General features: G+C 28.2%; 2 protein-coding genes across 4 annotated transcripts; both read right to left on the bottom strand.

Annotated features, from left to right (window-relative positions):
• Positions 1-2,176: 2,176 nt before the first annotated feature.
• LOC129957427 (uncharacterized) lies at positions 2,177-15,740 on the bottom strand. Of its 3 annotated transcripts, XM_056069741.1 has the most exons (5): positions 15,708-15,740; positions 15,318-15,523; positions 10,162-10,254; positions 5,222-5,286; positions 2,177-3,603 (listed from the first exon to the last, which is right to left on the bottom strand). In XM_056069741.1, the coding sequence occupies exon 5, from the start codon at positions 3,600-3,602 to the stop codon at positions 2,262-2,264; it is 1,341 nt and encodes a 446-aa protein (XP_055925716.1). In that variant the 5' UTR covers position 3,603; positions 5,222-5,286; positions 10,162-10,254; positions 15,318-15,523; positions 15,708-15,740; the 3' UTR covers positions 2,177-2,261. The 3 variants fall into 3 exon arrangements, with proteins under 3 accessions (XP_055925716.1, XP_055925717.1, XP_055925715.1); XM_056069742.1 differs by lacking the exon at positions 10,162-10,254; XM_056069740.1 differs by lacking the exons at positions 5,222-5,286; positions 15,318-15,523; positions 15,708-15,740 and having other exon boundaries at positions 10,162-10,606.
• On the bottom strand, positions 11,557-12,105 carry LOC129956817 (uncharacterized). The gene has a single exon (XM_056068765.1). The coding sequence runs from the start codon at positions 12,103-12,105 to the stop codon at positions 11,557-11,559; it is 549 nt and encodes a 182-aa protein (XP_055924740.1).
• Positions 15,741-16,262: the final 522 nt, after the last annotated feature.

Here is a 16,262-nt window from a genome sequence, read left to right as displayed (position 1 = left end):
ATTAAATCCGTCAAAAAGTTGATCGTTTGTTGGTCTGCACTTTTGCATACATGTAAAAACGATAATACAAAAACACAATGACTTAGATAAATAAAATTTGATATCTGATCGTGATATTAAAAATTCATACTTTGTAAAATTTTGATTTTAATCGGTTGAAAAATGGACATTCGCAAGGCATATTTGGTTTTCTTCACAGCACTATGAAACACAAATTCATATGTTGGTGTCTGAAAATAAAAATCTGAACACATGTGGCGATGACGATATGGCCCAATAACCACGATTTTAAAGGGGAGAAAAGGAGGCGATACCTTTATTAGAGTACACTGGAAAGTTTCGGAAAGACCATTCCTGCTAATTAAATTAAATTGTACAGTATATAGTTGCATACAGTTGATTCGGAAAACACTGTCCTGGCAAATTCTTTTCTGAAACTATATAAGTTCAAAATATTTTCACAGCCTTTCTTTTCTACTTTCTGCCTACCTGTTCTTAAGCTATAATGTACTCACCAGAGCTTGGGTAACGGATCTTAATTGAGTATAAAAATCAAATTCGTTATATTTCCTTGAAATTATAACGAATAAAACTAAAAGTAATTATAAAGAAAAGGAACTCCACGACTTTTGCTTTAAATCAAATGTTGTTCATAAAATTACGTTTTACATATATATATGTATTGTGTCGATAAAAGGTATATCCTCTGTACAAATGAAGAAAAATAAACACTGTAGATGCGTTAAATAACATACAGGAATTGCCTTCAAATTATAAAATAATATTAGAAAACAGGCATTAAGATAAAATCAAAAGCTCAAATAAGTTAAGTTCTTATTCCTTTCTTGTCACCAATATAGTTTTCCAGAAGAGGCTATAAAATATTTCAGCGCCTGTGGCCACAGTCAAATCTGCCACTGGATAGTAAGAAAATCAATGGAAACTGACAAAGCGAATAATATTTATCTTCAGATACCAAAGGACTATTTCTGTGCCAGACTGTTCCAATGACCATCTCAATGAAGATACGCGAATCAGCTCCCTGATTTTCCCTAAGGCCTAAAATTATGAAATTGTTCATTGTCTTAAAATAATGATATTCAAAACTTCATAAATCAGTTGAACTTGTTCATAGAAGACATAAACACATTTTTAATTTAAAAATTAGAATATCAAATCATATAAAATTTAGACTTCTGTATTTTTTAAAAGTACATTTATTGACTGAAACAAAAATAAAATATTATTTAGATCAATTTAAATCCTTTTGAAAGCGAAATTAAAAATGAAACAGATGTTTTCTTTGATGGAACAGATATTTATTTACTTATTCATTTAATAATCTTTTTGAGATGTTGCAAAAAATATTCGGTTGTGCATATAAGATTTCAATGCTGAATGATTTTGTTTTCTGAACGTACATTAAAAAAATGTTTAGTTTCAACAAAAAAGTTTTTGTACTAATAGAAATTTAATCACCTTTGATTAAATTTAAAGTTCAAATTTTATAACAGCTGACAGAAAGTTAGAAAGTGTTGTGAATAGTGAATAGAATGGGACAAGGATTTTATAACACTATGAGTAAAATATTTTGTTTAACCCTTATCGTGGCAAGATATTTTATAGTGGTAGTATATTTTTATATGTATTTTTTGTATATTTTATTTGTTTATTATTATTTGTATATTTTATATGTATGGTATACTATACAAAATGAACATAAGGGTTAAGAAGCAATTCAGATACCAAACAACATGAAATATTAAATTGGACATTTCAATACTCAGTAGTCCCAATGAACCAGTTGGTCGCCACAGGTAGCTAGTAATAAACAAAACAAGATATCAAAATAGAAATAATCTATTACACCTTAAACCAAAAAACGCCAAGTACTAGAGATAAATTGATATATTAATTTTTCAAAGAAATCCACATATTCATCAAGATGCAATTTATCATTCTTCTTTTTCCTCAGTTCAAGTTACTAGATACTTTGTATATATTATACATATTATATGGTACATTATACATTAATACACTTATTTTGAGGGATTCTATCAAATTATAATCTTAAATTAAGAATCAATGGAAACAAATACATAAAACTGATACAAAATCAGAATATATTTATTATTCATTATATACAAATAAAAACTATTGTTTTTTTACAGTCAAATTAACAAAATCTATTTACAAACACTCAAGATTATAGTTCAATCATTTCAAAAATATTTAAAATATCTCGATGCAGACATATGCCATTAATCAGCTATATCAATTTCACCATAATAACACTCTAAATATTTTTGAGTAAATATATTATATTTTTCTCCAAAGTCAAATGGAATGTCATCAGGTGAAAAATATCTTTGTACAATGGATTCAAAAGCCTTAGCTTTGTTTTCATTTGATAAAATTTCAAGAACTGCATCTGCATTAGAAAAGAATAGCATTTCCAATTTTTCATGATAACTTTCATTCCCAAATAAATGTAACACTGTACTGAAATAACCATGTGAACAGAACAGATTAGACATAATTGGAATAATCAATTCATTCACACAGATTCTTCTATACTCAGCAGGGCTACTAAGCCAGAAATCTCTGAAAATGTCTTTGTAACCAAAAGGATTGATTGACACTGAGCAATGTTGTATAATGTGTTGTACAATGGCTTGTAATACTGAAATGAAAGTTGCTGGTGACATAGCATTCCACAGTTTGCTAGCTAACTTCATGAAATGTCTCTGCAGAGGCCATTCCAAAAATCGAAGCAAAACATGCTCAGTATTCTCAATGAAAAGTTCACTAATTTGGCGAGTATCCATCTGAGAAAGTAAAAATAAAAGAGTATCAAGATTCACAAAACGATTATTAGTTTTTAAGATTTTGAGAACTTGATTCCTTACAAGGGAAGCCTTTATATGAGGTTCAATTTTGGCTATAAAATATCGAGTCAAAGCTGTATTTCCATTGCTTGCAGTCGTATTAACTGCAGACTCATAAAAATTGGGTTCTAAGGCAGAAGGACTGTTTAATAATGTAGGGTCCTCCTCAAAGCGTTTTATTATAAGATGTTTCATCATAAGACAGCATTCATACTTAGCCTTGCTATCTGTTCCACGTACTGGAATTGAGTTATCTTCTAATACTACTTGGGCCAATTTTAGAGGATCTTGATATACATAAAGTGCATAATCATCAACAGCATCTAAATGTGCCAGAGTGAATTCTATACATAAATCAAGCTGCTTGCTTTCAATTAAATTTTCAGCTGTTTTTCGATAATCAATCATACCATGAGATGTCCAACTAAATTTGTTATACAAATCAACTTTGCCTCTGGAAACGAATGAGCGTTTTGATAGCCACCTTCTAATCTGATCGCCTATGGGTTGAATTAGTTCCTGAACATTTTCTTCAATATTTTTAGGCAACTGCAAAGATTGTACCAGCTGTGCAACACTATCTTGGACTTGAACCCATCCTACAAGATGCAACTGCTTCTGTTCCAAATAGAACAAATCTTGACGACAGAAAAGAGTTGCTGCAATTTTCACTGAAGAATAGAACACCAATGAAGCTGGCGAGTTGAAATCCATCCTAACAAAGAACAATAAAAAGAAATAATTAATTGTTTTATAATTCAAATGCTCAGCAATAAACTTTACCTTTGTTAATTTAGTATTTTTCTTTCAACCCAACAACCCTCAAACGCTTGTTTAAAAAATGCAATTTCTTACCTATCTTATGGACTAGATTATTGGACAGTCGTGGAGTGAAGGAGCTACCCAATTTTATTTTTCAATCAATCACCATAGATGAAAATTATATGGTGATTATGTGGTGATTAGATCAGGAGATATTTGACATTTTCTATCAAGAGGTTGTTTCGATATTTAGATATACAAGATTTATATATTCTCTAAACTTCAGTAATAGTTTTTTTTGTAACACTTTAAAAGGAACTAAAGTTATTTTTACATGTCAAAAATCAATTGCTACTTCATGCATGATAAAAATATTCACAGCAAAACTTTCCTGGAAAAGTTTGATTCCTTTCTGCAAAGAAATATTCAACAATATTGAAAATTTTGCTTAAATTGCAACTGAGCTTGAAGCACCATTATGCTGGAAGCATCAAAATGGAAAGTTTTGTTGTATAAGCAAAAGAAATAATACTGAATATATTTTCTATTGTTTGAATGAAATATTCATTTTACTGATAAAATTAATGTCTACTGATAGAGGGGTAGACAAAAAAAATTAATTGATTTTTATTCTTTTTGTGTTTTATTCCAGCATTATCAGCTTATACTATTCTTATCATCATTGCTTATTACTCATAACCGAAATGGAATGATACACCACTTTATTTTACGAGCATATAAAAATAGTAGCACATTTAATTCATTGTAAATCAGTTTTCCTTTATGCTTTACTGACAGCTTAGTGTTCTATATAAATGCTTTTTGACTATGCAGGAATTCATTATATGAAGATATGTATAGTGGAGATATGCTTGTTATTGATAAGGATATCATTTAAAATGTTCATTCATTTATTTTACACCTCTTTAATTTCCATACTTGCTGCACCTTTTTAAGGTAATAATAATCCCATATTTCTGATATAAATAAATACTTGAAAGCAGACATAATAATAAAATATTTGTAATTTATACAATTATAAGATTAAATATTATTTTTATATAATTATGAGAGTAACTGACCAATAAGGATGTCTTTAAGAAGTATCCAGCTTAATAATCAAAAATTTATATTAGAATGTGTAATTTTTGTGTTATACGATGTATGTAATTTTCTTAAAGTTCTTTTCAAAAGTATTTCTATAAGAATACTTTAATGCACTGTAAACAATATTATTTGACAAATTACAATTGTACATATAATTAAAGAAAAACAAAAGACTGCAAATATTGTATAAAAAAAGTCATTTATAATCTTTTGTTTTCTTCATAAGTATCGGATCTTTAAGAAGAGTTCTAATTTAGAAATTAAATTTATATGAAATTTTGAGTAATTTTTTTATAAATTATTTTTGTTTATCAAGAATTTTTTTTTTTCAAAATTTTATTTTGCAAGAAGTTTATTTATTCTGACATTCAAATAAACTGAAATTTATTGTTTTAAAAATGCTTTCCATCTGCTCCAATCTTTCATTTAAATACTAAGCAAAAACTAAGTAATTTTATACTTACAAAAATAATGGTGTAAGCTAAAATATCAATCAATACTTCATCAACCAGTGAAATAACTTGAAATTCTTCATTTTTGCACATGCAGGGAATAAATGAATTTTAGATGATTTTGCATGTAAATATTAATACTAAATACATTTAATAGTACTTTGATGACTGAATTCTTTTTTATTCCATTTACAATTATACAATATTCCAATAATTACAATTACAACATATTTTTATGAAATTTGAGAATTCTGTAATAAACATTTGCCCTATTCTTGTTACAAAATAGGAAATTTGTTATGCATTAATTATAGAGAAATAATTAGGACAGTATTTTTGTAAAATTAAATAGTTACAATCTCACAGATTACTTATCAGGAACCGAAATTACCATTTTCCAGTAATTTCTTATATTCTGTGACATTATATGAACCAATAAGCAAAAATTCTAGCATGCTACAAGACTCTCGTCTAAACCGAAGAGCAACAATTGAGTTGTATTTGAATGCCGAATAAAATGCTATCAACATTTTGGGATTTTTAAATGCACTCCTAAGTGAATTTCAGAGGCAAAATAGAAAACTTAATGTAAATGTAATGTACTCATTGGAATGAGATGGCCTCTCATTCCACCATAAAATAAACTCAACCTTCACTTTATGCACTAATTTGTAAGTTTTTTTTTTTCATATTAAAATTTATTTTTTTAATGATAAAAATGTGTGCAAAATGCATAAAATACCTAAAATTTTCATAAAAAAAGACTTAAGGTCAATAACTATATTATTTTTTAAGATATGAATAAAAGTTCAAAATTTCATTTTAATATTAGAGGGTGAAAATTTTATTCACTTATAATTTCAATATATATATATATATTCACCAAACTTTCCAATGAGTCAACAAGGAATTATTTTTAAAAAGCTAATATATAGGAATTAAACTGAACCAGAAATAAGTTTCACTAAAAATAAAGGTACTAAGCTTGATACAAAAAGGACCTGTAAAATAAAATGTTTTTTGTGATGAAAGATGGCATGGTTAGAATAACAAAAATTATTAATTGAATATTTTCACTACTTTCTAAGACTGGATTGAATTTATTTTGTAGTTAATTTGAATTGACAAATAACAAACAACAGAAATGTTAGCAGTTTTATTTATTTATTTTTTTAAATTTGTCTTTCACAAATAAAAATAACAATAAAAAAAGCCATGTTAGAGCTATGTTTGAAAATGAATTATTAACCGGAAATTCAACTCTATCACCGCTCATCCTTATAAAATAGTTCAGTTTGAGAATTTTATATAGCCAAAAAGATATGATATATTTCATTGAATTATTACATAATATTTGGCTAATGCTTATCCTAATTAAATGTTCAACAATATTAAAGTTTAAAAAAATTCAAAATCAATTATTAATTTAAATTTTACTTTACTCTAATTTGATAAAATAATTTATTTTTTAAACAATGCTTTTGAATTGGAACTCTATATCCATATTTGCATATTTCTTTTCATTTTTAAAATTAAAGTCAAGGAGTTATCACTTATATTTTATTAAAAGGATTTTTTCTAAATTCTGGTTATTGATAAATATCTTTATTTAATTTTAAGTTTGACATTAAATTGATATCTTTATAATTGAAAGATTTTAAGATATGTACCATTATATTAAAATTTTGTGAAGATGAACTTATGAGTTTCATTTGTAAATCATATACGAAGCATTCCTTAGTAATTATCTTTTCAAATATTTATTATTAATCATTAAATATATAATACAATCCAGACAGATCATGAAACGAGCATGATAAAAATGACATTTTATTATAAATGAAATAAAGCATTGGTATTATAGGGTAATATTTTAAACTTATAATACTTGGATAAATATTTCTAAACATAAAATTATGACTAATTAAGATACATTAATTTCCTAATGTAAATCAATTTTAATTTAATTATAGAAAGTATTTAATTTTTCCTATAGTTTGCTATAGAAGCAGTAATTATGATAAAGCCCCCCCCCCCCTCCTCCAAGAAATACATAGGAAAATAAAGAGGGGGGGAGAAATAGTGTGTAAAATTATTTTACTGTTTGAACTAAATTTAGATGTGAAAATAAAACTGAAAGATACTGATGCTTTGGAGCTAATGGCTTAGGCCCTTATATTTAACTATTGAAAAGGTACAGTATGACTTTCTAAAAATATAAGATTTAATTAAGATTATATATGATTTTAGTTAAGTATCAATTTAATTTAAATCTAATAATTGCCCGTTATGTAGCTAATTATAAAATAGTTAATTGGAGTTGGACTCTTTTCCCACAAGAGCCATTACAGTGCACTAAACAAAATAGCAAAATTGTGTTAATATAAAAGCATAATACTGTAAATACACAAAATTTTATGTAAAATTCTTTTTTATCAAAATCCGACAATGCTTGTGGTAAAGAATACAATAGTTAACAGAAAAATATAGTTATAAATACATACTCCTGCTAATTATAATTGTAGAATAAATTCCGCTATTTACAAAATAGAAGAATAAATTTCTTGGATTCTAGTCTAAAACTAAGCTAAAGCACCCTCTTATGAAATACTTATATATATATATATATAGAATATTTCAACAGAAAAAAAATAGTAACTCACTAAATCAATCTTTTTTTATTAAAAAAAAAAATGCTTTGCATACCAAATTAATTTTGAAATATAAATCATGATATGATAACATACATTTAAAAAAAAGTAAAACTTTAAAAAAGTTACAACCTTAATCTCTAAATGTTTAAAAATGTTAAGTTCTTGACAAGAAAATAAATTTACTATATAATTTTTTTATTCATATGACTAACCCATTAAAGATAATTATCATAACAACCACCATAATTTTCCATTTTTTAAAAATTAATTATCTTTATGATTTTATGAAAAAATCATTCTCCAGGATCCATATTCCCATCCTCCAAATTATATTGATGACAAATTTATTAGCAAAGGTTATGGTTATAAATGTTTTCATTTTTTGGTATTAAAAGAGATAATTGAGGCAGCATCCTGGCATAGGGGTAAAGCGTCTTCCCCGTGATCTGGGTGTCTCGGGTTTGGGCATGGTATTTCTTCTGTGTTCTATCTCTGCGGTATATGAATCTGCCCCCCCCCCCCTGTAAAAAAAGGTTGTGCAAGCGAATGTGACACATGAAATAGCTAAGCCATATTCTTGGCCCTACTGAAAAAACAAAAGACACTCATTCGGCTTAAATCGCGGACAGATAACAGTCAGCTAGCTAATAAAGTGCCATAAGTCACAATAACAGAGATAACTGAACAACATGCGTTAAATAAAGATGAGTCTTCTATCTAAAAGGTGTGATAAAGATGTATCTTACATATTTTCAATAGTATTTTAAGAAATTTTGGGAAATTTCCCCAATAATTTTTTTTTTAATGTATTAATATTTTAACGGCACAGAAAAAAGTTTGAACAGTTATTTATGTGAAAGTTTTAATATATTAGAAATATTTTTTTTAAAAAAAAAGAATACTTATGATTTCATCAGGGCAGATTTAAGGTACCTTGTGGAACATTTAAAATAATCACATATAACGTAACTTAATGTAACATTTTGACTTGTCTGTCATTATTATGCTTTAAGGCATAAATGCTAATATTTTTATTAATAGCAATTGCTTTTATAATTGTTATGTTTATTTCTTATACTTAGTTTAATTAATCAGATAGGGTGATTCAGATGCATTGATTGGGAGATAAATCATATTAGTCCAAAAACATTATATATGATATAATCATATATATATATATATATATATGATACATGATTATCTAGGTTTTATTTCTACCCACATTCTATATATGGAGCGTTTTTAGTTTGTTTGTTTATAATTTATGTCGTCATAAGTTTTGGGACCTATGAAATGTGAGGATTTTACTTTTAAAATAAGAGAGCTGTTTTGGTATTTGCCTTGGGTGCCATTTCTTAGATATGCCTCTGTCCTATACACTTTTAATTTAATTACCTGCTTTTTCTGAATAGAAAAATTCTGCTGTTCCAATAGAAACTTTGGTGCTTATCTTGTTATATCTGATTTCTTATTAAACTTATGTTAAAATAAAATTGTCAGCCATAGTATTGTGCTTAATATTCTATTAAAATGTTTATAATTTGGAGTTCATTTCTCTGTAAATAAATATGTTTGGGTGAAAGGAAAAAATGTTGTATATAAGTGATAAATTTTTTATGTTTTAATTCAGAAAATTACAATATATTAGTAAAAGATTAAAGTTAAAAAATATTTTGAAAATTGCTTTTTTTTATTCTCATAGACACCACATTAATGACTGAGGATTACAATTAAAACATAAGTCATTAATTCACACATAGCATAAAATTTCTTTGAATACATAGAGTAGCTTTCTTCTTCATGGCCAATATTCCATGTCAATGCTTACATCTTCATCCTTGATTTTTTAAATTTTACTTTGCATTTCTTTGGCTTTGTTTGAATCATTTTATAAGTTAAAGAATCTTAGTTAAAAACAAATGGCAATAAAACATAACTGAAAATATATATTACTTTAATAATCAGTTAATACTTTTGTTTTTGTCGATTATATCATATGTAAAAAAGTATTTCTTTAAATAATAAAACAAAACATTTAAAATAACTTTTTGTACAGCAAGAGAATCAATGATTATATCAATCAACAAATATCATTCAATGATAATACTTTTATAGTCGTTAATTTTTTATTTCTAAATAACGGCTTAATTTAACGATGACATAGAATGAAAATGCTTCGTATCTTACTGATTACAATAATTCCAATTTTATGAGAAGTGAGTTATTTAATTACCGGCATATATTTATACATACAACATGAAATACACAAGATTTTCAATTAATTGTTATTATACTTACATCAATGCAGCACATCGGTAACCAATTTGAATTTTACAGACGGGGGGGGGAGTAAGAGGAAGTATCAAAATGATATTGATGCCAGAGCACGCACTATTTAAAAATATTTATAAAAAAAAAGAAAGAAAGAAATGTATTCAAGATGATGCTTGACAAATATTTATATTTAGTCTCTATTCCATTAAACTCATTCAATCTTTTTTTTTTTATCTAAAACAAAGCTTCATAGTTCCTGTCATAATATTTGTAAATTCAAGTACGGTGGGTTCACACGAGTCTTTTTATTGCGCGCAATCGTTGTCTCTCTACTGTTGTCCCTCTATTGTCCCCGTGTGAACAGTTGAGACAACGTTGATGGGACAATGGCTAATAGTTGTCCCGACGGGACAACCATTTGCCATTGTCCCGTTGCAGTCACGTGATTTTCCTGAAGTAGGCGTGACCTTCTATTGCGCGCAATAATACGCCTCGTCTGAACCAACTTTAGCAATTCTTGGTTCCAACTATTTTCTCCAAATCTCCAGATACTTGATTCCGGATCCAGGACCGAATCCATATTCGAAACTCAAATAGAATTTTTGCCTTTTTATTATGATTAGAGATGCATAATCCACGATTTTTTGAATAACAAATAGTTTTACTATTCTTATTTTTAAATATTTGTTCCAAATATCTGTTATTTCAATCATATTATTAATTAAATATTATTACTTAATATTAAATATAAAATTTGTCAATTGTAATTAATACTTAATTTACTAATTTAAGTAACATGTGATTGAATTAATTTATCTATTTCAGCTTACTTCTTAAATTTGATTTTTTTTCAAAACTATTTATTTAATTTCTTTATTGGAGTAAACCATTTTCTGAAAAATTTGAATTAAATATATATGTCATTTCTTGTTAACGTTACTTACTGTTTGTCTACATCAAGAATAGCTCCCGCCAATATGTCTACGATAGTCTGTTGCCGTGGAAACAAGACCTGCTCTATTTTCAATAGGGGATTTAAAAAGAAAGGCATCGATGTTGGCTAACTGATCGCCTTGATGACGTATTGGCGATTTTTTTAAATTGATTTATAAAGAGTGAAAAAATTGTTTAATATATTAATTATATAATAATATTTAAACTTTTAGACATAAAAATGAAATATTAATGAATATGCAATAAAGATGAAAATTATTACAATAAAGTAATTATTTAACTTTTTAATAATTGTTTAATATTTTCATAACTATCAATAATTATCAAGGACTTTAGATTATAAATACAATGACAGAACTTCGTTGATTATTAAACTTTCAGCATGTATTTTCCAACAATTTCTAAGGAAAAACAGTTTTAAAAGTAAAATAAAATAAAATACCGTCTAAATTTCGAAAATAATGTTCATTCAAGCATTTCACAATCCTCTAAATCACTCTCACAAGTTTCGGTTTCTTCTGAATCAGAATCATCATTGGTGTCAATTTGAAATGACAGTTCGTCCACTAAATCTTCTAACAGTCCATCTTTCTCCCAATAATTATTTTCAAGCTTTTCTAAGTGTTTGCAATGCGCTGCCCATTCTGCCGAAGTAACTTCAGTGATAGCTGTTTGAAGAAGAGAATTCAGATTGTCCAAACTTAAATCGCCAGTAACATTTCGTCCCTTTATTATTCTTTTTACAGAGGACCACACAAATTCGATTGCGTTCAAATCGCAATGATAAGGGGGTAGTCGGATAACTTCATGTCCTTCTTTCTCTATTAAATTATCAATTTTATAGACAATTTTCTTTGGACGATTACTGTCTATAAGAGAGAACAGTTCCGCTTTTCGCATTTTTTGATCGCAGGGTATTCCGTTGTTTTTCAACCAGTCTATCATAACTTTTTTTGTAGAATACTTCGTTGGAGTGGGGTTTTCGACAGTCGTATGATACGGTGCATTATCCATGCATACGACACTGTTTGGTTGCTAATTTGGAAGAAGTTTTTCCAACACCCATTTTTTAAAGTTTTCATAGTTCATTTGCCCGTGATAGTCGCCGCTTTTTGTTGATGCTTTATATACTAGTAAAGCACCCGTAAGGAAACCCGTTGATGACCCAGCATGAACAACTATAAGTCTATTTTTCGAATTAACATTTGCTGTAACTCCCAAAACTGTGTCATCTTGCCAACATTTCTTAAATGTCAAATTGCTGTCTACCCAAGTTTCATCAATATAGACAATCGGTCGTCCAGCTTTCCTGTGACATCTCATTTCTCTCAAATATCTGTGTCTCCAAAAAACAATATCTGGTCTTTCCATGAGTACTTTTCTATTATTCACGCACTTCTTCCATCGGAAATTCATTGAATGCAAGACTTTGCACAATGTGTCTTTTTGCCACGAAAATCCAATTTTTTCTTTCAACACGGGTAGTAATTTTCTGAGGGATGGTACTTTCCTTTCTTTTATGTAAAAGCCTTGAATTGTTTGCCGTATAACACACTTGTCAAAGTCGTCTATTTCACAGTTTCGCTCACCAGGTCTTTTACGGTGTTTACAGGTGATTTTAAAACTGTCGATGAGCCGGATGATGAAACTTCCTTTCTTATTTTTTTTTTATTGTAGCTTCAGAAATTCCAGTTGCTTGAGAAGCCCTTTTCAGAGCTTGTGGGAGTGGAATTAACGCAGATTTCGATGAAGCTTCATTGGAACAAAATTCCGCAACATTATATACAATTTTACGTGCCTGCGATTTCAAAATTTCACCCTTCCTTAACTAAAAGGCCATTTTGCAAGTTTAGCAAATTAGCAAAATCAATTAAACCAGTAAGGAATAAATAATTTTAAAAGCAAAAGCAAAATAAACACAAGGATAAAATAACGCGTGCAACTCTTTTCAATCCGAGAAGACGAATGCCGTGATGTAACCTTTAATTCCGCCAATTCCCTACACGCTAAATCCCCATTAGAAATAAACTAGTCTTGTTACTACAGCGACCGCCACTAGACAGACTTCTTGGCGGGAGCTATTCTTGTGATCGACAGACAGTAATTGCTTACTTTAGTTCTATATTCTACCAATAGATGGCTTCAGCAGTAAACGGAATATATGCAAAGTCAAGTCACAAGCAATTAAAAAGGATTTGTATGGAATAGTGCATGGTCAAATGCGAATATCGGAAAGTCAAGGTTACTTTCATGAAGTGGAGCGGCGACTTCATACTTTCCAGTGAAGTCACCGCTCCGATAAATTCCAGTGATATACAATTCAATGATACGATAATTCCAATAACCGGTCCGTTCACTTTTCAATCCAATCACGGCAACGTCGTGATGTTTCGGAGTTCCGCGATGTGACAAAGTGGTCACGAGCACCTCCACATCATAATTTGGAATAGGTACTTTAATTTGTTAATTTAGGGAAAAGTTAATTTTAACTGAAACTAGTTTGGACGAGCGCAATAAAGCTCTAACGTCATGAAATTTGGTTCTTGTTATCATTATTTATGGTATAATTAATTAATTAAAAATAATATTTAGCATATTTATGGGTTCAAATACAAAGAATTTTAATGGAGTTACGTTGCATGTGCCTTTCTAACTAATGGGACTGATTTTTTTAACTAAATTTACTTGAAAGAAAACATTTCAAGAAATTTCACGCGTGTAGCTCATCGTAGCTATCTGAGGCCAAAACAAATAATTTTGATAATTTAATCCACCAGATTGGTAACAGAGTTAATTAGTTCTCAGCTTTTTAACTGAGGGAAAATTTATATATACATTATCAATCGCAGCTTTCGGGCGTTTCCTCGAGCTGGATACTGCTGGATCATATGCAGGTAGATTAAGTAACTTGTTACGAATCTAGGGTAGTTTTTCGAAGAATTTAATTGATGTTCTTCTAATAAGTTCCGAAACAGGTACAATTTTGAGATCGTCATGTAAGATTTTCCTCCTGATAGACCAGGGAGCGTTTACAATCTTCATCAGGTGCCTATTTTGAAAAACTAGCAACCTCTTGATATTAGTGGCGGAAGTAGTATTAATTAAAACTTATACGAAATTTTCCATTTTCAAGCGATAACTTCCGAAAATATTTCAACATAATGCTCATTTTTACATCATTTTAAAGTTCAAAAAGTAATCTTTTTATGATAGGAATATTTTAACCTATAAATAAAGTTTTTATTTTTGACAAAACATTTTAATCATATTTTCCAAGAATTCATTTTGCACAAAATGAAAAGAAAATTGAATCTGTGTGAGCATGATATGAGTATAAGAGAAAAACTAGCTTTATTCAGTGCACTGCCATCATATTGACAAAAACTCAAATTGAAAGATTGATAACTCTCCCTGCAAACTAAACCAAGGAAAGTGTGATGTTCAGCATGCATTTGTATGAAATTAAATAAATATGAAATGCGATATTGTCTAAAAAAATGAATGCGAAACAAAGTTTTATATAGACGTTTTAAAATAGCCATATTATTTCAATAATTCAATTTTATTTGAGACATGCATAGTTTAATATTCACAGGATATCCACTCTAATAAAGGCCCAACAAATAATATGCGAAACATTATTAATTGGTGCATATATCTAGTTTTTAATTAAATTGTAATTAAAATATTAAAAAAAATTGAGATGCACATTCCCTAACTCCAAAATAAATACTGACAAATTTGGTAACTCTGGTATAGCATGTAGAGTGCCAAAACATATACATTCAATTTTATTATAATTTAAAATATTTTGCAACTAATTTCATCTATGAATGTTTATTAAGAATAAACAATTTTTCTTTAAAAAAAAAAAAGGGACTTCTTGTCAAAATCAAATGCTTTCTACAATATTTATTAAAATTATAGATTTATTAAAGCTCTAGCAGATAGCCATTAAAACTCAACTATCTTCCAAAAGAAAGTAATCTAACACATAGAATGCACTTGCTGTGTATCACAGTTGCTCTTTGCAGGGTGGCTCAAAGATCCTGACATTTTACCTTCATAAAAAAATATTGAACTTTAACTGATATGAAATTACAGAATAGAAACTACAATAAAAATCTATTTATACTTAATTATCTATTTCCCATTTTAGTAAATTTTTTTGCTTTACTTTTCTATAATTTTAAATTATAACATTAAATTATATAAAATCATCTTACCATCATTGAAATAACTTATGATCGATTTAGATTTGTCAGTTCTATGCAACTAGTTCCAAGCATCTGCCACATTCATCTGATGACTACGTTTGAAGCCGATTTTCAAAATTATTATCACACCTTATCTCACATAAACATCTTAGCATTCGATGAATTTGATGTCTTTCCATTTTTCAGATAGTATACTTTTTATTCTTGCCATCTACCTTAAGAATAGAAAAATGAATTGATTATAAAAAATTCCATAAAAAATGAACTTTATATATATATTAAAAAATAAGGCCAACTTGAATAATTTTAATAAAAATATGAAGTTTATTTACATTCTGAAAACACAGAGATAATTTAAAATAAATGAATAGATTAAATAATATTCATTTTAATAAGTACCTTCTTAATAATCTGTTGCAATCAATGCCATCAACTGGTTATCAATATTATAATTATTTTTTAGATACTTTCAACCTAAGCTAATAACTTAAAACACTATAACAGATAATAACTTGATTTTAAATATCTTGAAGCATCTGATATATTTACATTTAAATATATAAGAATAAGATAATAATAAATATATAAGATAAGATCTCTCAAAGATGTTGAAGCATAGCTGACTTTTCCATCATGTGAAAACAGAGATGAGATTCCATCATAAGAAAATAGAACTATAACTGGTTGAAATTTATCACACAACCCTTAGTAGCAAAATGAATGTGTATTTGTGAAACATACACCCTGCTAAGGATTTATGACTTGTTTTACTTCTAATTGTATGATTCTGTCTATATCTTGTCAGTATCTGAATGCTTTTTCAGTAATTAACATGTTATTCTTAGATGCTGGCATGTACCTCATCCCTGGATCCAGGATGTTACTACTTTTTAGAATTCAACATGCCTGTTGATTGCAACAGGTGAGTAATGTATATCCTTTGTTGACAGAAGT

The sequence above is a fragment of the Argiope bruennichi genome, chromosome 11 (genome assembly GCF_947563725.1).
Source record: "Argiope bruennichi chromosome 11, qqArgBrue1.1, whole genome shotgun sequence".
NCBI lineage: Eukaryota > Metazoa > Arthropoda > Arachnida > Araneae > Araneidae > Argiope > Argiope bruennichi.
Note: the sequence above shows the minus strand (reverse complement) of the source record. Positions and strands in the feature narration are given on the sequence as shown.

Coding starts and splice junctions, on each gene's coding strand:
- LOC129956817 (XM_056068765.1), bottom strand. CDS start 12,105: ATGGATAATGCACCGTATCATACGACTGTCGAAAACCCCACTCCAACG.